Source organism: Gymnogyps californianus, chromosome 1 (genome assembly GCF_018139145.2).
Source record: "Gymnogyps californianus isolate 813 chromosome 1, ASM1813914v2, whole genome shotgun sequence".
NCBI classification, from domain to species: Eukaryota; Metazoa; Chordata; class Aves; order Accipitriformes; family Cathartidae; genus Gymnogyps; species Gymnogyps californianus.
The window spans coordinates 17,805,653-17,829,181 of NC_059471.1; the positions used below are offsets into that span (position 1 = coordinate 17,805,653).

Here is a 23,529-nt window from a genome sequence, read left to right on the forward strand (position 1 = left end):
TCTAAGTAGAAAGTTGGCTAGATGCTTACTGTCCATCTACATGCCACTCCACCTATATTTGCGACCCCAGCCACACATTACTTGAGTCTGTCGGAGTCACTCTATGAATGCTGTTGCATCTTACATAACATGTAAGATGCATATGTTCAAGCTCTTGAACTATATCCAGTTTCCTCTTAACGAAACTAAAATGTGTGTAACTTTTTCTGATGGAAGATAAGACCTTCCTACTAGAAGTTAAAAATACTAGTTTCAGGGGTTTTGTGAATTTCTGCTCCAATTGTGTAAAGTAGGTTGAGGTCAGCCATCTTAACACAAAACAGATGCTGCTACATGAACTACAGTAGAACATATGATCTGTGTGCAGGCTTCGTTTTTCCTTGCAGTTTCTTCAGACAGAGCTAAAATGGTAGTATCCATTCCACAATGAAAGTCGCCTCAGAAATTAAAGATCAACCAGTGTTTGGAAGCACAAACAGATAAAATATTTTATTTTGCTTTTGTTTATTTCTTGTATTTAAATAATAGTTTTAAAGACTTGTAAGTCGTATACTGGCTGCTAAAGTAAAAATGATGTCTCTTCTTCAAGTGTGCAACACTTGCAAGGGAAAGAAGAAAACAATTTTTCTGATGTTGAAGAGCTGTATCTGCAGACAACGTTTGATGAAATGGATATTTTCACTAACTTTGCAGTAAATGTTGCAGATAAAAATGTGACTGGTTCAAGACTTGCCATCAACCAAAATCTTAGGGAAACACTGGAGTACTGTCTTTTAGCAATGTCAGAAAAGGTTTTAAGCAGCTATGCTCCTAAGGTAAGTTAGAAATTACTGTTACATCCTTATATTTGTGCTCCCAAACAATGTATTTTTCAAGGCAAAGTATATAGATTTTCATTCCTTTTGCCGCTAAAAATGATCCACAAGCATTTTAAAAACTATATTCAATAATACAAAATGGAGAAGTCTGTATTTCTTTACATCATTGGCAAAGTATCCATAGTTTTCATAAGTATGTGGGAATACGTAGAAGCTGCATAAAAGTGGAAGTGTGTGCAAAGTTGCCACATAAACCACTGTTACCCTACTTTTTGTGATGTTGGTTTCAACTTCTGTGCCCCTGTAATGCTTGAAGCTCTTGCCAGTTTTCAGCCAAGATAGCCTGAGACATAGAGGTCTCAAATAGTTAAGTTTTGTAAAAAGAGGCAGCTGTGTAAAGGAGTAATTATAAAGAAAGCTGCAAATACGGGCTATATTAACAACAGCACAGCCAGTGCTCAAGGGAACTGATTATTCCCCTCTACTCAGTGCCTTTAGGCAGCATCTGAAATACTGCATCCAGTTTTGGGCCTCCCAGTACAAGACAGACATTTAGAGCATTCAGTGGAGGCCACTGAGATGGTGGGGGCTCCAGCACTTGACCTGTGAGGAGACACAGAGGAAGCTGGGCTTGGTCAGCCTAGAGCAGAGATGGCTTTGGGGGAGCCTGCCAGTGCCTACAAGATTGTCTAGAAGACAGAGCCATGCTCTGCACAGTGGTATATTGCAGGAAGATGAGAGACAGCAGGCAGAGTCAAGAGAAGTTCACACTGGGTACAAGGATAATTTTATCTACATGAGGACATCAGGCAGTGGCACAGATTGCCCTGTTGTGCAGTCTTCGTCCTTGGAGGTTCTCAAGCCCTGACTGCATCAAGTCTTGAAGTAACCTGTTCTGACCTCAGAGCTGGCCCTGTTGTGAGCAGGAGGTTGGACCAGAGACCTGCTGAGGTCCCTTCCAGCCTGAACTATCCTGTGATCCTATTTTTATCTTCCAGTTGTTGAAACACCACAGAATCTCTCCTTTGGAGAAAAATCTTGACTTGTAGAGGAAGAGCCACCACATAATGGTAAAAAGTTTGTGAAAACAAAAGCATCAGGCTTTTTAAACGTCCAGTTCCTTTGACAGGCTAGCTTTGGTTTTAGTATAGTGGTGTGCCTTCCTTGCAATTCACTGCTAAGGTCCTGTAATATTTGGTGAGCCAAAAGAGGCAGTACCAGAGTTTCAAACAAGGTACTGGCAATTAGGAGCTATAAAACTTATCCCTGCTTTTGCATCTGAAGCAATGGCATGTATGCATAAGTTTTCCCATCTTTTTTTATAGATACCTGCTTTTCAAGAATGTGATAGCAATCCTTTTTGGTCTCCCTTCCTGAGAAAGTAAGACAAATAATTATTTGTCTGCTCTTTCTCCTCCTTTGATCCAAATAATTTAGACAGGTAAAAAGGGATCTCTGAAATGCTCCTGCAGTAAGCTCGCATGCATTTACAACCGTCTATGCCATTTGTTTGGTGACACAGTAGCTGCTAAGAAGCAACTTACAAATTTACTAAGATCAGAAGAGACAGCAGTAGGAATGTGATACAATTCCTGACTAGCTCATACTGTCTCTTGTCCTGGCAGGAGGTAAAATAGATAAACAGAGCATGTGGGAAGAGCTGGAAGTATTGCTATGATGGAATCTAAAGGAGAGGGAGAATTTGAAGTGTTGTGAAGGAAGGAAGCATAAGGGCCATGGGACATACAGAGAATATTATAACATGGAGAGCCAAAAGGACTTGTTAGGGAGCTGAGGCAACTGCAGATACAGATATGGTGAAATCTGTATATAAAAGTGTTTAAAAAAGACTCTAAAGAGTACTGTATTTTGGTGAAAAAGTTTAATGATAAACCACTGGTATTTATACTGTGTATTTGATTTAGTTTAAGGTTGTTTCTGCAGAGCACCTTGTCCGATGTGTCAGTCTCTTGATTGGTATTCTTGGTTGCTATTGCTACACTGGTATATTTAAAGAAGAGGATGCCTGTAAATCAAAGTTGTTCCAGAACGCTAGGGTAAGCAGCAATGCGTTTGAGAGCTATTAAAAATGAAACAAACCATTAAATATAAAACAACTTTTAAAACTCTATTCATATTGACACATTTTCAAAGCATGAAAATTTCCACTGGTTTCTGCTAAAAAAAAGGCAGTTGAGAGAGGTTTAAATATGTTACTGCTGCTGAAAGAGAGGAGTCACTGAAATTCTGTCAGTACACCAATGTATCAGTTTTGCAGTGGAGAGTATTCTAAATATTGATACATTTCTGAGTCACCCCTTTTAAAAAAATAAGATAATCATGGACGTGGACAAAGGACTACTTAGAGGATAACAAGTCCTTTCATTTATAGGTCTTTATGTAGGAATTTGTTAAGATAGTTTGATGGTTTAAACCAGTATGAAGACAGCTACTAGTAGTAGTAGTAGTAGTACTACCACTACTATCTGAGGTGGTTTCTTGCTTAAATATGGAAACCCAAAACTTACACATTATGGAGAGATGCTGTATTTTTCTTTTGTTTCAGGCAGGTCTAGGCCATCTTTTTGTCACTTCTGGAGCAGAATGAGTGAAACAAAAATCAAAGAAAAGAAAAAGTCCAAACTCATTGATGCATGCTATAAATATCGAAGCTATATGAATGAGAATGTATGAATGAGAATCATGTCCTTTGGTCTCTGTGTGTGTGTGCTGTGTATGTGCCAATGTATAAAGGAATTTAACTGAGGTGTTTTAACTGTGTTGTATTTTTACTAGTCTCTCATTCATTATGCTGGAGAAAGCATTTCTCAGTCTAAAAACAAACTAAATGAAGATGCCCAGATCAATTCACTGAGGACTTTGATAATGCAGTGTACAAAATGTTTATGCAATTGTACCAAGGTAAAGTTTATAAAGGAATTTATATTTCTTTCTTCATTAATGAGATCACAAAGTTGAATATCATACATATGGTACCTGAAAAAAATGAATTAACCTATCTGTACATCTTGCTTTCTTACAGAACAGTGTTAATAAGATGCTGTCTAATATATTCCTGCGTTTGTTAACATCAAAATTTATGAATGATCTTGTAGATATTTGCAAAAATCTGGTAAGTGCGTTCTGTCTGTTTCTAAATGCAGTGCTCTTCTATAAGAGGATTGTTTTTACAGTATAATAATTTGGAGGCAAACCAAATGAGATACTTATTACTGAAGAAATAAATACATTGAGTTTTATAGAGAATTCCTAACTGGAAACATTTCTATCTAGCATTTAAACACAGGCGTAGGGGAAAAATGAGAGCAGATGGATAATATTTGATCAAGGTTAGCATGCCAGCTTACATTAAAAAACAAATTATGTTATTTTTGGAAATTTTTTAATACTATATTAGAGTAAAAGTGTATACAGCTTTTATGCCACAGAAGGAATTTCTATAACAGATGACATTTAACTTTAATGCACTTGTAAAGTTTTAAAAGCTTCTTTTTGTTTTGTAGTTTGATGGACTTATGTGCCTTAAAACACTTCAGAGGTGTTTATTATATGCGTATTACATCTTCTAACTGTAAATGACTCTCTCACTGAGAAAAGTAATAGGGTTGGCACATCATTGTGTTTAGCACAACTCTTAAAACTTCTCTCTTTGGCACATTGTCCTGTACTCAGGTCTAGGTAGGCAAAATCCTTTGTTTTTTCAGCTGAGGAGAAGCTGAGAGCCTTACCTTCTGTTACCTTGTCGTCTGGTAGGGAAAGTAGTGATTAGTGTGCTCTCAAAAAGGTCATATGCCTTCCTTTCATTTCTCTCTAATTATGAAGTATAGTGAGAAGTTTGTGAGTCTCATAGAGAGAATTGTTTTTCAAATACTAACTGTCCTTGGCACCATCTAAAACACAGAGACTAGTATCTGTCTTAGGAAGCTTGTATCCTGAAGAGAATAGTTCAAATCAAACAATTCACGTGTGTAGAAGACTGGTTTATCACAAAGGATGAAATTAATCAGTTCATTGTAGCCCTTATTGTCTTCACCTGTTCTAGTTCACTGGGAAGCTAGTGTCTTTCCTTGTGTTATGCCTGTGGTGTTTCTCCTGTCCTTAAAAGCCAACTTTAAAAGGATGTGGTGTTTTTGTCAGATGACATTTACTGGAAAACCAAGTGAACTGGGAGAAGTGGAACTAATAGGGAATGATCCTGAGGAGAGTATAATGGAAGTAGACAACCAGGTATCTGATGATCTATTTGATGATCATTCAGTGACTGACATCAGTGATACAAATGAATGTGGTGAGATGCAAAATGTAACAGGTAAGTCTTCTCTGTGTCCAAAACTATTTGCAAAAGCTTGTTTTTAGACTGCTCTTTGCTTGAAAGACAGTGAGATGCAAAATTGTGCTGCTTTATTAATAGCTGAAGCAGGTAATGGTTGAACCAGGTACTTTCTAAACAATAATAATTCTTTTGTACCTCATTAGTGTTTTAAAGTTGGTAATGAAGTGTTCTAGCTCATTTGGAAAGGAGTAGTTTATTTTTTATTTTATAAATAGTAAAATGCAAGCAGGGAAGCTAGCTAACTCGTTCAAAGTCAGGCAGAAGGTTTGGCAAAGAAGATACTAGAAAGAGTGTCTGTAGGATACTTGTCTCTGTCATTAGACTGTGCTTCATTTTCTTAAAAGTAGTCCTATTTGACTTTTCTCCTTTTCCTGATCAGTAATTCTTGACAAGGTCAGCTTTCTTGTATCTCTGGACCTGCAGAGGGACATGAGCATGAACCTGTCTGTTTATTCCTGTTAGGAGCTAGAAGTACTGATGTTCTCTTTTGTTTTAAATTCTTTCTTAAAATGGTGTGTATCGTAGTTTTTAATCAGGACTTCGTAGTTTTTAATCAGGACTATGTCTTCTGTTTATTATTGAATGAGAAGGAAATCAGGGTGTTATATTAATGCCACAAACAGCAGCTGGTCTGTTTTCCCCATCATGTTGAATAAATGTCTTTAGAAGTATCTTCTCCAATGATTCAATAAATAATTCTAATAAATAAAGTTTGCAATTGCAGAAAGTTACAAGAGTTCTAAATGTGACAGGAAAATGGCATTTGTAACTATTTCGTTTAGGTTATAATTGAAATTTCAGTGAGGGTATTAAGATAGTAGTTGTCATCATTTCAATTTTGGGGAAGCTTTAAATCTGTAGTTTAAAATATATCCTGAGTTATAGTTAACAACACAAAAGAACACAGCTGCAGAAGGTTCTGCTGAGTTCATTGTAACCTTGATGGAGAAATCAGCCATATGTATGGGCACATAAAATTAAAAGCCTCTGTTTTAGAGAGGGCCTTTGTAGAAGTGGGAAAGACACTCAAGGAGCTGCTACTGATGCAGTAACTGCTCAATAATAAATAAAGGTTGCTAGTACTCTATCTATTCTGAGAACTTAAATTAGTTTTGTAAAGACCTAAAATGTTATCAACTTTTTTATTGTCCTTGGAGAAGCATTTCTTACATGAAAATCTTATTTTTAGGTGCTTTGAGCCCACTAGCTGAAGAACAGTTGACAAAGCAGGATTTACTTCTCCTTGAAATTCTGAGGTTCTTATGTATTTGTGTAACTACAGTCCAAATTCAGACAGTGAGCTTCCGAGCCTCTGATATACGGAGGAAGCTGTTAATGCTTACTGATGGCAGTGTCTTTGATAGTGCTAAGCCATTGCATCTGCACGTGGTGAGTGTGAGCTTTTTTTACAGCAGACCCACCTCTGTATTTGTGCTGTTTTTAATTTTGTATATTCTTGTCAATTGTATATTATTGTCTCTCTCTTATCAGTCCCCTGAGAAGACATTAAAATGGCTACTTTTAGTGTTTTGAAGCGTGCTGTGGTCAGGGAAAGAGCAGTTAGAATTTGTATGCCAGAAAATAAAGAGAAGTATAAACATCTTGCCTTTATCATTAATTATTTGTTAAATAGCTAGAAATGGTCGCTGTAGTAGAATAGGATCTGTGTTTTAATTTACAAAGGAAATACTTTTGACTGCCAAAACGAAAAATTTCATGAGCCATATTACTGTGTGACAATCTTTGCATGAAAAGGTGGCCAGTGTCTAACATACAAGACCTGACAATAGGTATCCTTGCTGTGTGATTTCATGTAAGAGTTACTGAAAATGTTTTATGGTTTTTCTTTTTGTCTGCTTGTTTTCTTAAGTATTGTTTTCCATTTTAGTTGTTTGTTTTTTTTTTTATTCCCCAGTACTTGATCCTTTTGAAGGAGCTCCCTATTGAAGAACACCTCTTGCCTGAAGACGATGTTCTTATGCTTCTTAGGCCTCTTTCGTAAGAGAGAAACTATTCAGCATGTTAGAGCTATTTTAGTTCAACAGCTAGAGGATTTGAGGGCTGTTTTAGTGTTTCAAGATTTTTTTTCTTTCTTTCTTTCACAGTGCTGTGTGTTCTTTGTACCGTCGAGATCAAGAAGTTTGTAAAGTAATTCTAAATAATTTGCTTCCTATAGCAGTAGGGTTGGCCCAGTTCAACGCACATGCTGAAGAAACAGGGGATGCGCAAGGACAAGTTTTGACAGTTGTTGGAGCCTTTTGGTATGTTTTATCTATTTAATGCAGAAGTCTGTTGGGCATAAAATTTTTAACTTTGCTGTCAGTGTGAAGACTGTAGTGCTGTTGTGTGTCTTGTGGTTGGTATCCTGTGATACCTTTATCCAGCATTTAATTTTCCAGATTTTCTGTGTCATGTTATATTTGTACCAAAGAATCATATTGTCCTTAAGATAGTATTAGAACAATAAATGCTACACTGTTGTATAACAGTATAAACAAAGACTGATTGTAGTCTGAATTGCATCAGTAATTATAACAAGTGATAACTTCAGCAACCAAAAATTAATATTGTTTACAATTATAGATTATCAATAAAAACATCAAATCCTCCCAAACGTGCCTGTTGAGTACAAAGAATGAACTGTGAGCAGCAGAAACTAACTTGTTAGACTTTTTCTCAAAATTGTTGGCAACTTTTTTGTTTATTCAAATCTTCCTTATTTTAGGCATTTAGCTCAAGGAGGGAAATGCACAGCACCGGTAAGAGTGGCCCTTTTAAACTGCATGAAAGCCCTGCTTGAGGTAATCCCAGATTTTCTGACGTTCATTAGCATGTTAAGTATATACCTAAGGTGTACTTAAAAACAGTATCTAAAGATCTTTTGCATACATCAGTGTATGTTCCATTGTAGGTCTTCTGTATATTTTAAACCACAATATTAATTTCTTCAGGCTGATCCTCATTGCAAGTGGGCAATCCTTAATGTGATAAATGAAGATCTACCTGTGAGCGATGCTTTCCCACATTTTCTCGCAGATAGTCACCATCAAGTTCGCATTCTTGCTGCAAAGTCAATCACCAGGTGATAATGTAGATCTTTTTTTCTATTTATAAGAATAACGCTTAATTTCACTTAACTGGGTGTTACCTCTGCTGCTGTATAGCAGCTCTTTTCAGTACTTCTGGGGCTTTAATCTGGACAGAATATAAAAGCCTACCAGGTTACTTTGGTTAAGGTGTTCAAACTTTGTCTACATTTCAATTATTCTGTGATGTGAGAGAGAGTGAGAGAGAGAGAGAGGTAAACAATATATATATGTAAAAAACTGTATGTGATAGCAAATTTTGCACTAATTTATTATGCAGAACTTGAATAGGAAATAGTTGTTTATCCTCTAGAAATAAATTAGGTACGTTTTGTAGCATAAAAACTTTTTCAAAGGATCTTGTGTTTTGAATACTGTATATAGTTCTTTCTCCATACATCAAAAAGGATGTGATGGAACTGGAATAGGAGTAGAGGAGGGATATTCAAAAGTATGAAACGCTTCATGCACAGCTATTGGTTGCGTAAACTGGAGCCCTTCAGCACAAGAAGAGTTGAATTGCAAGAGGTATTCTACAAAATCTGGAGCGGAACAAAGTGAAGATTGGCCGTCTTTTCCAGTTTAAAGACTAGGGACATCAAATGAAGCTAACAGGTTCAAGATTCTAAGAAAACAGAGTTTACTTCTTCGTACAACATTCAGTTATCCTGAGTGTTATCCTACTACACTCAACTGTCTGGATGTTTACAGGGGCTCAAAAAGCAACGAATTCGTGAAAGAGGAAAACATTGAAGAATACAGTCACCACTTCTAACTCATGATCTGCCTAGGTCACCTGTGGTCAAATATTATATTCAAGGAATTATTATGCATACAAGGCAAGCATATGGTAATCTTTCTTAGGTATCTGCTAATAGTCACTTAGAAATGGCTAGAGGAACATTTGGTCCAATCCACTGTGGTGTTTCCGTTTTTGTTACAAAGAGCAAAGTGGGTTGGGCCTTTACAAAAAATAAATTCTTTGAGAAACTCTTTTTACATATACATCCATTCAATAAATATATTCCCAAAGTACTTCATGACATGAAATGTTCCACTGTGATGGACAACTGAAGTTTGGCTTCCTGCACTGGCAGAGATTGGGCAACTTTTATATGTTTTCAGGCTATTCTCTGCCATGCCGGCCGAACAGATATTCTTAGTGTTATTGATAATGTTTGAGGGAGAGGAAGGAAAGACTGCTGTACAAGAAAGTTAAGAAGAAAATAATGATATTCAGAAAATCGGGATCTTATTATTTGATACGCACAATATGCAGTAATTCTGTAGACTAAATGTTATGCTAATAATTATTGTTCTTTTTTTGAAGTTTGTTTCAAGATGTGAAACAGAGAGATTCTTCTGGAATGTCAAAACCTCTTCCCTTGAAGCTCCAGCAAAAGGCTTTTGAGAATGCATATCTCAGAGTTCAGGAAGGAATGAGAAATCTGGTACCAACATCTAGTCATTAGTTTTGCCTAGTTTTCATCTTATGAATAAGATGACTTTTAAAATGATGGTGTTTAGTTTTCTGAGAACATGAATTCTTCTGGACTTCTGATAACCTGAGGTGGTAAGACAAGGTGGTAGTCAGGAAATTCCTTACACATCCAGTCAGTTGCTGTTTTGCCCACATTAGAAGTTTGCAAACTTTTTCACTGTATGTTCCAGCCTGCTCTTCTGTATCATACTATTTGTTGTTGCAGGTTTCAGTACTGTAACACTTAAGAATCAAAGAAAAATCAAGCCTCAATATTCTAGACAACATATAAATAGTGAATAAGAGGCAATATAAATTCAAATTACGTGTTTACATAGTATAAAAACAGATTTGTAAATTTCAGTAAGATCATGTTTCCAGTGGTATTAGAGCAGTGGTTTTCACAAAATCAAAATTTGCTTAAAAAATTAAACTATTCGGAAGAAACTTCAAGTGAAGGAAAAGTTTTACTTCAGTTCAGTGACTGGAAATGCAATGATGTATATAACTGGAATTTCATTCACTATTAATTTTTCTAATAGTGAATAGACACTAATTTTTCTATTAGTGTCTTTCACTTTTCCTCCTTCCTTGCTACCATGCTAAGTCATCTACATCATCTACATTTTCCATTTTTTTTCTGTCACGCTATCATCTATCTGCATGTCATCTCTCTGCCACGTTTTCTCTCTGTTCCCTTTGCCTGCTTTCTTGTAGCTTGGGCTTGCTGCTGAGGCCTCATCTCTCTGTCATCTCATTTCATCTCTCTGTACTGTCGCCTCCAGCTCTTTGTTGTCTCGTCTCAGTTCTCTGTTGCCTTGGCTCCCTGTTCTGTCACTTCAGCTTGCTGTTGTCTATTAGCTTCTGCCCTTTCATTGCAGTTTCTTTTATTCAGTGTTCACCACTTGTCAACACCATGCCTTAATAGGGGAAGAACTGTATTTGAATTTCCAAGGCATTTTCCTCTATGCATCAGGGAGGAGCAAAAAAGATACTTGTCGATGCCTCCATCATTTCCATGTTAAGTGCGTTGCCTTTGTTTAAACTGCTGATACCGTAACATGAATGTTGTGTGTATGAGGTATCGGCACGTGTGCTGACATGCTGGAGGCAGTAACTTCTGGTTGAGGAGCGGAGCAGACAGCTGGGGAAGTAATTTTTAAGCAACCAAAGCAAGATTTTCAGCAGTATTTATGTCAGTGCCCTTAATTTTAAATTATTTATGCTTATTTATTAATTAGAAGATTGCTTTAACAGAATATTTGTATGAGTTCATTATTTCTTTTTGAAGGTCAGAGGTGATACAAGTCCTGAAGATCTTTTGGACAAACAGTGTAATGGAAAAGCGGTTTTGCTGATGCTTATAACCATGGTACTGTGCTGCAGTCCGGTCTGTGAAAAGCAAGCTTTGTTTGCTATTTGCCAGTCTGTGAAAGAGAATGGATTAGAACCTCACCTTGTGAAAAAGGCAAGTATAATATTCCATTTTATATTTAGGTTCTAAATTAAGGTTAGGTTAAAATTGGAAGGGTACAAAGTGCTTTTGTCAGTATTGAAAGTTGTTAAATTTTGTAAAAGCCTGACTAATGTGGGACTTAAATATCTGAATGAATTTGTAATTATATTTAATGACCTACATGGAAATAATAAATCATAAATGGCAATTTTAATGGTAAATCTTGTATGTTAAAAGCACAGATCTGAAATGCAAATAGATTTTTATACATTGAAGACTGCAGATCTCATTTTAAAAAAATCTTTCTACCCAGTGGAAGTAAAGTGAGTTTTCCACTGTGGAAAATATGTAAAATAAATGCAAAGTATTGGAAGATGGTAGGTGTCGTGTGAACTTTTATTTTGATGTTCACAAGGGCATACTGAAATAATTGCTGTTTATACTGCAGTCTTTTATGCCAGTCATTTTTTAGTGCGCATGTTCTCTCCTTTTTATCCTTTCTTTCTATTCGTTGCCTCTTGTTTTTACACGCAGTCTATACCCTGCAAAATGTGTACTGGCTGTCATTTCTCTGCATACCACCTCATACGGGGTAGTTGTAGTTCCTTGATTGCACTCTTTCGAGATACAGCAATACAAATAATTAAAAAATTGCTTGTGCTAAATAGGGGCTGAGTTATACAAATACTCATTAAAACATGGAGGTGTAGTACTGTCAGTTTGCCATAGTATCATGCTATTTCTGTAATCTTATTTCATGCACAGGTTTTGAAAAAAGTGTCTGACATTTTTGGCTATAAAACTATAGAAGACTTCATGACATCACATTTAGACTATTTGGTGATGGAGTGGCTGAAAATAAATGACAGTGGATATAGCCTGTCTGCTTTTCCTTATGTTCTTCTGAACTATACTAGCCTTGAGGAATTCTACAGGTAAGTTTGCTATATGAGAGCAGTTTATTTAGAATTATTTACAATTATGACACAGGGTTTCAAATTTCTAAATGTAGTAATGCATCAGGATTTTGTTGTAAGACAACATATTGAAATCTTTTAAAATTTATTCCAAGTATCTTGTGTATTATATTTATGCTGGTAAGATTTTTTTGTATAACAGTAGCTAAACAATAATTACAAGTTTAGTTATACAGTAGAGTAATGGTATTTGCTATATTATGCTTGAGATTTTTTTAAAAATCCAATTCAAGGACATTCTGGAAATTTATTTACTATGTGTAGGTCTTGTTATAAAGTTTTGGTTCCACACCTGGTGATTAGAAGTCAATTTGAAGATGTGAAATCACTTGCCAACAAGATTGAAAAAGACTGGAGGGAGGTTCTAGCAGACTGTTTTCCAAAGATACTTGTGAATATCCTCCCGTATTTTGCCTATCAAAGCCATGGAAAGAGTGAAGTAGCAGAGCAAAGAGATACATCTTCTAAAGTCTACGACATGCTTAAGGATGAAAAGTGCTTAGGAAAACAGGTATCTGTTTTAAATGTGCAAATTGAGTTCTATGGCATTTAACAGACCTGAAAGAAACTTTTATATATTCTGTAAAAACGTAAATAGTTCAAGTTTATAGATACAAAATCATTATTTTAATAAAGCCAAACTAGCCAAATTGTTATCCCAAGGTTTTCAAGTAGCTATTCAATAGAAACTTTCAGGCAGATAGTTGACTTAAGTATAATATTTTTCAGAATGTAATGAAAATTTTTTTTACCATTCATAATACAACCCAGAGTTTCCCTGTCATATATCTGTTTGTCAGTCATGTTTTCCTCTTAAAGTATTTTGTTAATGGTTTATGAGGAGCCATCTTCTCCAGAGGCAGACTTTATATTCAGAACTAGTAGTAAAATTAAACATGATTTTTTTTTTCTAGATACTGTAGGAAAGTAAATTGTTCTACCTGTGACTGCCATAGCTAAGACTTAACCAGGCTTAATTTCTGAATGAATTGTGTGTCACGGATAATTGAACAAATAGGGAATCCAGACAGGAAAAAACGGGTTTTCTCAGAAGGAAAAGAAATGTTAAATTACTTTAGCTAAAATATTTTTTTCTTATTAAAACACTATTTTTCTTCTTCTAGCAAATTGACAATTTATCTCATAATAACTTACCAGAGATTGTGGTAGAACTGTTGATGACCTTACATGAACCACCTGATACCACGGTAGAAGAAGGAGCTCATCTAAGTAAATATATAAAGTATGTGTTTGTAGATTTTCTAAATGCTGAGTGTGTTTGTATAACATTGTGCATTAAAACGCGCCCTTCAGGTATAAGAAGAAGTGGCCTTGAAGTTCAGAATTAAAGGATTTTATTGTCATTAGTAATGATGTATCATAGGCATGCTTTCTCACATAGTTATTCCCCAGTATCAGTAAGGAGGACCTCTATAGTACTTCAGTTAATGGAAAGAATGAATGGGAGGGCAAGATAATGCCGTTGTATGTTGGTGAGCTGGACTATGGCAATGCCAATTTAGATTAGCTCAAATTTGGATGGACTGCCCTCTCTGTAAAATTGGTCAGGTTTTAATGTCTAAATTAAAGTGATTCTTTTAAAGGTCTTTAAATGTTTGGAAGTCACTGAGAAGTGAACTGTTTCTTAACGGTTCTTGTAGTGGCAGCTCTTGCCTTTGGTAAGGAGATTGCTTAAGCAATGCCAAATAAACGAATTCCTTATTGATAGAAATATTCTAATGCCATAAATATATTAATTTTTATGAGCTTTTCAGTCTTTGTTGTTGTCCTAAAAATATCACTATTTGCATAATTATATCTGGAAATAATTTTCCAGATTTTTGTGTTTAGATACAAACTGTGTGGCAAAACATTACACTTTCTGAAGTTATTGAAGAAGGTGTATTTATTGTAGAAATATAAAGTTGAAAGAAACCAAAGCATTTCTGTGAAAATCTGCCACAAGTTAAATGGCTGAGGATTTCAGAACTTTATAAAAGACATCTATTTCACTGAGTTTATTAACAGACTGTGGTGTCTGCTTGAAACCAAAGTTTTTCTTTCTAAGAAGGGAATGGTAAGAATAAGAGTGATGAAACTTAGATTTTGCTGTTTTGTTACTATCGTGATGCATTTCTTTTATTTTTGAAGTCTCAGAAAAGTTGACTACCCTTTTTTTATAATGAGGAGATTCACGATTAATTTTCTCTCAACCAAATTGCTCCCATAATTACAAAATGCAGAAGCTTTATCCATGACTTGCAGTTAGATTTTCCTACGAAGTACCATAGATGAGACAAATGTGTGGGTTTTTAGCAATATGATCTTTCAAAAAATAATAAAAGAATGTTAAGAAAGTACAACTTAGAAAGCTGCGATAGAGTGACAACAGACAGCTAAAAATAGGATGTATGTCACTCTGCTGGATGCTTTTGGTGCCTCTTATGGAAAGCAGGAAGGATTTCCTAGGAGTTATGTGTTTATTCAATGAGACTTATTTTATTTAATACATAGGGTTTGATTTTGGGAAGAAAAAAAAAACAACCTCTTTTTTATTCATCTAGGGAACTGGATCCTGCTCCTAATCCTCCTCATTTTCCATCTTACGTGATTAAGGCAACCTTGGACTATATTAGCAACTGTCATAAAAGCAAATTAAAAAGTCTTGTAGCAGTTCTTTCTAAAAGCCCTGTAAGTATATAATGATGATTTTCTTTTTCTGTAGAATATAAAATTTCTTTTATGGGTACATTTTGGTTTAATTAGACATTTTCATTATGTATATATGAGGAAAAAATACAAACTTAGAAACCTTTATGTTCTTTTGTTTGCCTTCCGAAATGGAGGAAGTCCTAAGTTCAGGGACACAGTAACCTTACAAAAATAACATGCTTGAACTATTACATGCATTATATAATACATATAAAATAATGTAGAAATACAGAGGATTACATTAAAGGTTGGAGAAATCTGTGCGTACCAGACACAGTTTAGATGCAATTTATTTCTTTGGCATATGTCTGAAGAACACTCTAAAATAATTACATTTGGACAATTTTATCTAAATACTATCTACAATTAAGATAAATTAAGATAAGAGGTATGGGGCTTACAGTCCTGCTTGGAGAATTGGTTTCTATGTAGGTCTTTTGTTTGTTTAAAGCAGTAAAAATAATAATGCATTTTTGTCCATGTCCTTTAAAAAAAAAAAAATATCTCTATCACTTAAGTTTTTTCTTGGTATAAAGTATATCTGTATTGGCATTATGAATTATTTTTTTTACTCAGTTTATTAATTTTTAGGATTCATTCCAGAAAATCCTTCTGGCCCTTTGTAAGCATGCCTCAGATACAAACAACATCTACAAGAAACACAGAGTTCTTATAATTTATCACTTGTTTGTTAGTCTGTTACTTAAAGAGATAAAAGATGGTTTAGGAGGAGCATGGGCTTTTGTCCTCCGAGATGTAATTTACACCCTGATTCACCACATCAATAGCAGGTAAATACACTAATTATATCTTGTTCTTCCTGTCTGTGCTCCCTTGTTCTTGTAACCTTACATTTCAGTATTGCTGGTAGATGTTAATTCATTTGTAGAAATAATTGAAATTTGCCTAAAGAAAAAACTAAATTCCCTTTCTGGGATAATTTTGAAATTTAAATTTAGAACTCTTACTAAAATGTGGAATGTTTTCTGCTATCCTTGTATTTAAATGTTCGCTATACTGCAGAATTTTGTATCTATAATAGGCTATCAAATTGTAGAAATAAGAAGTGTTGGGAGATTTTGATGACAGAAAGGGTGTTTGGGAATTTAAAGGATATGGGAGAAAAATTCAAATTGTAGAGTTAAGTGCAAAGTAAGCACATGTCAAATAAAATGTGCTTATTGAGTTAATAAAGAGTATTAACGTTTACATTCTCACCACTAAGTAGCTAACAAAATGAGTGAGAATCTGTACATGTTATCTTAGCTTGTCTTCAGATTGAGAAAACTGGTACTTCATCAGGCTTAAGAGTTAAATAGAAATTCTTATCTTTCATAAGGACTAGAGATATTTTCTTACTTGAGGTTTAGCTTTGGATTTGCAAGACAGTTAGTCACCTAAATGTCATTGAGTTTAAGTGCAAGTTGATTGCTTTGCTTGTTGGAAGCATTTCATACCCTGAAATATTGGACAGGTGTGGATTTTATGGTAAATACCATTATTATGAGACTTACTGTGATCAATGCTGAACTGGAGCGGGGGCAGTTGATGCACTGGAGGGCAAGGCTGCCATTCAGAGGGACCTCATCTCGCTGTAGGAGTGGGACAACAGGTACATTGTGAAGCTGAACAAAGACAACCCCTAAGTCTTTCACCTGGGATGGAATAACCCCTTTCATGAGTGCGGGCTTGGGAGCTGACTGGCTAGAAAGTAGCTTTGCAGAAGGGGACCCAGGAATCTTGGAGGACAAGCTGGATGAGTCAGCATCACTGAAGGCTGACTGTGTACTGAACTGTGCTGGCAAGAGTGTAGCCCTCAAGTTGAGGGAAGTAGTCATTCCCCTCTGAGTCTTATGAAGCTGCAGTAGGACCACTGTGTCCAGTGCCTGTTCCAGCCAGGACATGAGAGATAATGACAAACTGGGACGGGTTGAGTGGAAGACCCCCCAAGGCGATAAGTGGAGTTGATCTAATTTCTGTTCTCCAGTTTCTGGAGGGGAAGACACCTTGTAGAGAAGGTAGAGCCAGATTTTTCCTAGAAGTGCACACTGAAAGGACAAGAGGTAGCACCCACCAAGTTGCAATATGGGAAATTCTGGTTGGCCATAAGGGAAAAGATTTTTGCAGTGAGAATAGTCAAATACTGGAGCAGGTTGCTCAGAGAGGCTATTGATTCTTCATCCAAGGAATGTGTCAGAATTCAACTCAACAAAACCCTGAGAACCTGATCTGACTTTGAAGCTGACCCTGCTTCAGGTAGGAAGCTGGACTAGGTAATTCCCAGGTGTCCTTTGTAACCTAAATCTTTTTTTTTTTTTTTTTTTTTTTTAAATTAATGGTTATGTGAGTGAGAGGAGGGTTCAGAGAGCATATTTTCCACTTTGTTCTGTTTCTGTCAACATTGTTCTGGCAAATAATAATCTAAAAGCTTTTTGGGGTTAGTTTTGGGTTTTTTTCCTTTTTGGAATATATTTTTCTTTAAGTTTTTTACTCCGTTTTTTAAAGTGATCAGTCAAATTCTGTGTGTTTTAGTTCTCCTGTGTCTCCTGAGCTAATTCCTTAGAGCTGATTGAGTTGATAAATTTTAAAGTTTAGAAACTGTTCCTCCTATAAAGTTTATTTATATTTCCCCCTTTTCCCCTATTCTTCCCTGTTGTATAATAGGTTAATAGTTGAGACAATGACAATTTGTATTTCTTTAATTTCACTTTTTTGTTTCCTGTGACAGACCTGTTATTGTCAGAGAAATATCCATGCGCAGCTTTTCACTCTGTTGTGATCTTCTTCATCATGTTTGCCGCACCGCAGTTACGTGTTGCAAAGATGCTCTAGAGAGCCACCTTCATGTTATTGTAGGAACCCTAATACCTCTTGCCACAGACCAGCCTGAGATTCAGGAACAGGTAGTTTTGAGTTGCTGATTATTCCTTATCTGTTAGCTTTTTAGTTCATGTTCACTGTCATTAAAGCTGTATCTATACTCATGTTCAATCGTAATTCCTTTTTTCTATGCTTTGTAGATTTTTATAAAAAATTCTTATTTGGGATGTAACACTATACCTTTATTTTTTTAAATAGAAGTGTCTTTACTTTTGGTACTTCTATTTTGATAAATACTGTGTTCCATATTTAATTCCTACAGCTTTAAACAGTGATTGGGGTGTATTTTTATCATAATTGGTGAGATTACTGTATCACTTTCTAATTCTCTATTGACTTAGTCTATAAAAAAAATCAGATTTCTTAAAGAGCTTTAATGCTGTTGTAATGTCTTTTATGTCTGCTTTGAATCTGTGTGCCTTTTTCAGCCAAATCTGAAAGAGGTTTAAAACCTTCAGGGTAAGTTTCAGAAAAATTGTTACCTTGGTTGAGTAGAGACACCAAATCAATGGTACCACTAAGGATAAGATAGAGAGAACATAGGCATTGCTAAACTACTGGTGATGGCAAGCTAATCAGTACAAGCACATCGAGTAGCCAAGCAGTTAACTACAAAGCTCTGTGGATGATTTCACAGGAAATACAATGAAGACCTTTGGAAGGGGAAGGTGTCTAGAGGACAAAGAGGAAATATGTGCAAAGAACAGATTTCAGTAGTTCAGCTATTTATTTAACAAATTATCATTAAAAATAAATGTAGCACATAGGCCTTAAAAGGGAAATGAAGCAGTTTCTGTTGGGTGACAAGCCTTCTTTTCCTTCTGGTGATAATTTGTATGTGCATTCTGCTGGGAGTGGATATATACTTAGATTCAGAGACTTCATTAGTAGCTGAAGGCGAGAAGAGTATGCCTGTTGCACTTCAGTCCTCATGGTTGCCTGCTGGCTTAATCTGATCCCATAGTACCATATGCACCTTCACTGTTGCAGTGTAGCCCTACATTGTCCTCCTCTTTGTACTTCCAGTTCAGCTGGAGGGCTGTGCTCATCCAGCTGAAAATAACCTGGCAATCTTTTTCCCAGCTTAGTGATCATGATCAGATTTATAATATGTCTGTGCAAACAGTTGTACATGCACAACTGCAAAGGCAACGTGTCAGGGCATCCCTGGGCAGAAACAAAGTGGGAAGGGCAGAAATTTCTCTGAATTGGAACTGATATCAAATATGAAACCTTCTCATATCATACTCCTGCAGGGAAGTCCTTCCTCTAGTGATGGCTTTTCAGTTTCTTCTCTTTGTTTTTCTTCTAGCATTGAATGGAGGCTAGTTAATAATTTTCAGGTAAATACAAGTCTCCAAATAAAAAACTCATCATTTAGGTTGTAGACTCATCACAGCTGCCTGGATTGAATATCCAATTGCATTGATTTGTAAGTAAAGCATAAAAGCAGCATTTTTGCGAAGAAAGTATGGTACCCCTTTAGCAAACATTTATTCAAGTTGTAGATCTGTTCTAAAACAAATTTTGCCAGAGTTCAGTGATTTGGGCAGTAAATTATGATATTTAGGCATTTGTCTGGATTTCAAATTACCGGCACTTTAGTTAGTAAGAATAATAAAGTCCTAGTAACATCAGAAGGACTGCTTGGGTGCAGCGTGTTGCTAAATCATTGCCAATATTGTAATGATTGTATCGGCCAGTATTTGAAATCAGCTTCATCAAAAGACAGGATGAAACTGCAGGCTGTGATAATAAAACCTTTGATATCTGTTTGGGAGGGGGAGTAGCAAAAACACCTCACCATTTTAGAATGTATCTGTGATTTCACCAAGCCTCTAAACATTTTATAATTTTTAACAGTGTAAATAAGTTATCTTACCTTTTTTTTATAGAGTTTGCAGTTTAATGGAACTTGGAGAAATATAAACTTTATAACCTGAATAAGAAATATGGCTCAAAAATGTTTCTCTGTCCTTTTTGTTTTTCATTTACTTTTTATGTTCAGGTCCTAGGCTTGTTGAACTATCTGGTGATAGATAATAAGGATAATGAAAATCTGTACCAAGCAATCAAATGCTTAGATCCTTTTCCTGAATATCCTGCTTTTAAAGATTTGCGAGCAACTCAACAGAAAATAAAATACAGTAAAGGACCATATTCTCTTTTGGAGGTAATTACGTTTTAAAATATATTTCATGGCATACTTTTTTTTTGTAATGCAAGCTTCCAAAAGAAAAACAATTTTCTAGCTATAGGTATAGTTGAGAAAGATTTAAATTAGACATGTGGATTCTTTTCATTGCCAGTTTCAGACATTGAGATATTTGTAGGTGTCCATTCTTATTTTGCATCTATTAATATCCACAGTGCACTGCTGAGAGCCACTTCTTTACTTGAAGCCTTTATTTGTATGTTGTATGTGCTTAATACAAAATGTTGTTTTGCAGGAAATTAATCACTTTCTCTCAGTTGGTGTTTGTGATTCACTGCCCTTAACACGACTTGAAGGACTGTATTATTTACGCAAACAATTGGAACAATATAAAGATCAGATGAAGGATCTCCTGAAAAATTTCCAGGGTACTGACATCTGATTATGTGTTTTATTTCTTTTGTATCTGGTTTTAGGCGTGTAGCGATGTAAGCCTATTCTAATTTGACATTGAATGTTTTGTTTTGTGTCTTGGTTTTTGTATGTTTAACAATGTAACCTTATTATAATTTCACATGCAGAGTAGAATAGCATTTATTATTCATGCAAAATCTGAAGTATCTTTAGCAGAGTGTATTATAAATATTATATGAGGTGTTATATGGCAGAGAGGATAAAATGCCCTTCCAGATTTTGGCATGGGGCACTTCTGATTGTGGATGACCAGGATAATGTATAATATAAGTATATTGCTTTATGGCTGCTTAATGAGTTTTCTTGTATATGAATCTCCCTACTCTTTCAAATGTAATGAAGCTAGATTTTATTAAAGACATAGTATGTTAGAAAGTAAAGCTCACAGAAGTTTTAAAATGGTAGGATTTAGTTTAGTTGAACCTTGCCACATCCCAGCATTCTGTTTCAGCCCTCAGTCCAGACCCAGTTCCTTCCTATTTTGGTTTTCAGATGCTTGTGCCAGACCATTTCACTTTTCTCCTCTACATCAAGTCTTCATCAGCTTGTGTGCATGACAGGAAGATAAAAGGAGCTGATGTAATTCATTGTAAATGAGTGCAAAGTAAAATTTGGGGAAGAATAGTAGTCTGTCATAAGGCCGTGGTTTAAGTGCATTATGTCCCCACATCTTGAATATAATTTACAATTTTAGTCTTGAAGTTCTGCTTGGAAAGAGAGTTAGTAAAAGGGCAATAAGCTTGTGTGGAAAAAATTCCATCAGAGGAGAGCCTTGTGAGCTTGGAAAAGAGATTGAATAGGAGTATGGAGAGGTGTATGAATTGATGAATGATATGATGAAGCTGAGTAGGGAGCACTTACCACTTTTATCACGGTACAAGAACAGATTAAATTATCTGGCAGCAGTTATACAAGAGAAACCACATATTTGTTTTCAAACAAAATATTTACAGCATGGAATTTACTGCCACTTATTGTGGAGATCAGAAGCATAATGGACCTTAAAAGGAGTTAGACATATCTCATAGAGATTATTAGGTATGAAGATCTGCTCAGAAATCCCCCATCTGCTGACTGGCAAAACCTGAGAAGAAATACTTACTCTTGCTCTGTTGGAGGCGGGCTAGCAGGCTTGATGGGGCTGTTGCCTTGATTTTGCCTTATACTAAAAGTCTGTTAAGCACTTACATATAACTTTATTATTATTATTTTAGGTGTTAAGAAGAAGTAAAAAACCAGTTATTGATAAAGGCTGTAAAACTGTATGCTGAAAGATAAAATTTAAGAAATAACTACTGCAGTTTGGTCACATGTGTATTCATTTTTGGAAAAATGTCAACAAGCATAAAGCCCGATTCCAGGTTTCCATTCCAATCAACAGGGCAGCAGGATTTTTTTTAAAGAAAATGCTACTTTTATTTTTTTTACATTGGCAAATCATCATATTTTTTCCTAGACCTTGTTCCTGGAAACAGCAAACCCATTTTGTTTGGAATGTTTATTTTAAAAAAAAGACCTCAGGCAGGCAGCAAATTTGTAAGGAAATATCCATCTCGAGAGTTTATAATTTGGCAAAGTTAATTAGGCAACTGAAAGCTAGTCAAATTTTGTGAAATTCCTGGCAGAAAGCCTTATTTTTGGGATGTTCCTTGGATTTGGATTTAGAACAGAATGATGATATTAGCTTTAGTGCTGTCAGTGGGGTCATATAGTATGACTTCACTATTTCAATAAAATTCTTACACTAACTTATGCTAATATTTCATGTATTTCATTATCATTTCTACATCAAAACACTGAAAGTAATAGCATTTGTGTATTCTAGTTTTGGGGATTCTTTGGCATAATCAAATGCATAGAAATTTTTTCAAGACATGATGAATAAGAAAAATGAATAATTTTTTTAATGTACTATTTAATACCAACTTGCTTCAACATTAATATTGCATGCTGACATTTGTAGATAAAAGATACTAAAGCAGTGTTTTCTTCTAATATGTTCACATTACAAATACACAGTGACATTTTTGGGGTTTATTTTTCTTTCTGAATGATAGAAAAGCCAGAAGATTCTGTAGTAGTGAAATTGGTGGTGAGCTTACTGCAGCTGTCCAAGATGGCAGTTAACCATACAGGTGAAAAAGCAGTGCTGGGTAAGTTAATTAGTCCCACAGGCATCCTAGAGCTGTCATTGCAAACCCCAGGTTGAAACTGTGGCTGTTCTCAATGTTACTTCCCACTGCTATTTTGCATTTGCTGCCAGAGGTAGCCATCAGGAATGTTAAAATGGGTGATAGTCTTCTTTTCAATCACTGTATTTTACAGCTTTGACTACTAACTTAAATTGTCATCAGTTTAGACCCTTGTGTCTTCTATGCTCAATAAAGAGTCACCTGCTGTTATATGGATCATTTTATTAGCTTGAAAAATTGAGAAGCACTTATCTGAAAACTTGAAACGCATGTCTTAGCGGAAATTAAAATAGTTGTTCTCCATCTTAAAGCCTCTTCTGTATTATTAAAATGATTCTCACTGTTTACATTGAGCACCTGATTAATGTTTGATCCAAAGCACCAAAGCTAAAATCCAAATCCCTTCTTCCCTGAGTGGGGAGTACCTCCATGAAGGTGATGTTTACTGAAATTAGATGTCTAAAGTAGACAGAAACACAAGTAATGAGAACATTTGCCTTAATATATTTTTTGTCTAAAAGACTAATAACTGATAATTAAAAATGCTGAGCAATTGAAGCTCACATTGACTTCAGTATGATACATTCTTCAGCACCTCTGCAAGCTGTAAGTTTCAGCCTTTTATGCATTGTGTTTCCTTAGATGACTTGTTAAATTTAGTTCAAAACACAACCTGTGTATCTTCAGTCTGTTCTTTATTTGCTCTGGTGGTTAAAAAATGTTGTAGAAAATGGAAACGTTTTCAAGACACACACTGAGTATGAAAGAAAGAGCAGGGAAATAGATTTTGGTTTCTTTCTGACGAACATTAACATCTTTTTTTTAAAACTATTTTCAAGGTCAATTTTGGTTTGTTTTTTCTTGTATGTAGTCATGTGCTTTTATAAAATGTTTTGTCTGGAAAGCAAATGAGGAACACATTGATACATAGTTTTGTGTAAAATG

The 23,529-nt window shown here is 35.4% G+C and overlaps 1 protein-coding gene across 1 annotated transcript in view; it reads left to right on the forward strand.

Moving 5' to 3' along the window:
• Positions 1-23,529, forward strand: part of ATM (ATM serine/threonine kinase) — an 82,485-nt gene that overhangs the window by 16,871 nt on the left and 42,085 nt on the right. The window contains exons 12-32 of the mRNA XM_050915635.1: positions 590-815; positions 2,750-2,875; positions 3,615-3,740; positions 3,862-3,951; positions 4,977-5,148; positions 6,362-6,561; positions 7,088-7,170; positions 7,278-7,433; positions 7,898-7,973; positions 8,124-8,254; positions 9,589-9,709; positions 11,030-11,206; positions 11,960-12,129; positions 12,436-12,682; positions 13,296-13,414; positions 14,736-14,862; positions 15,475-15,674; positions 17,612-17,786; positions 19,772-19,936; positions 20,214-20,346; positions 22,450-22,545. Coding sequence (XP_050771592.1) covers positions 590-815; positions 2,750-2,875; positions 3,615-3,740; positions 3,862-3,951; positions 4,977-5,148; positions 6,362-6,561; positions 7,088-7,170; positions 7,278-7,433; positions 7,898-7,973; positions 8,124-8,254; positions 9,589-9,709; positions 11,030-11,206; positions 11,960-12,129; positions 12,436-12,682; positions 13,296-13,414; positions 14,736-14,862; positions 15,475-15,674; positions 17,612-17,786; positions 19,772-19,936; positions 20,214-20,346; positions 22,450-22,545 — 3,116 coding nt within the window. The remainder of the gene's footprint in view (positions 1-589; positions 816-2,749; positions 2,876-3,614; positions 3,741-3,861; positions 3,952-4,976; positions 5,149-6,361; positions 6,562-7,087; positions 7,171-7,277; positions 7,434-7,897; positions 7,974-8,123; positions 8,255-9,588; positions 9,710-11,029; positions 11,207-11,959; positions 12,130-12,435; positions 12,683-13,295; positions 13,415-14,735; positions 14,863-15,474; positions 15,675-17,611; positions 17,787-19,771; positions 19,937-20,213; positions 20,347-22,449; positions 22,546-23,529) is intronic.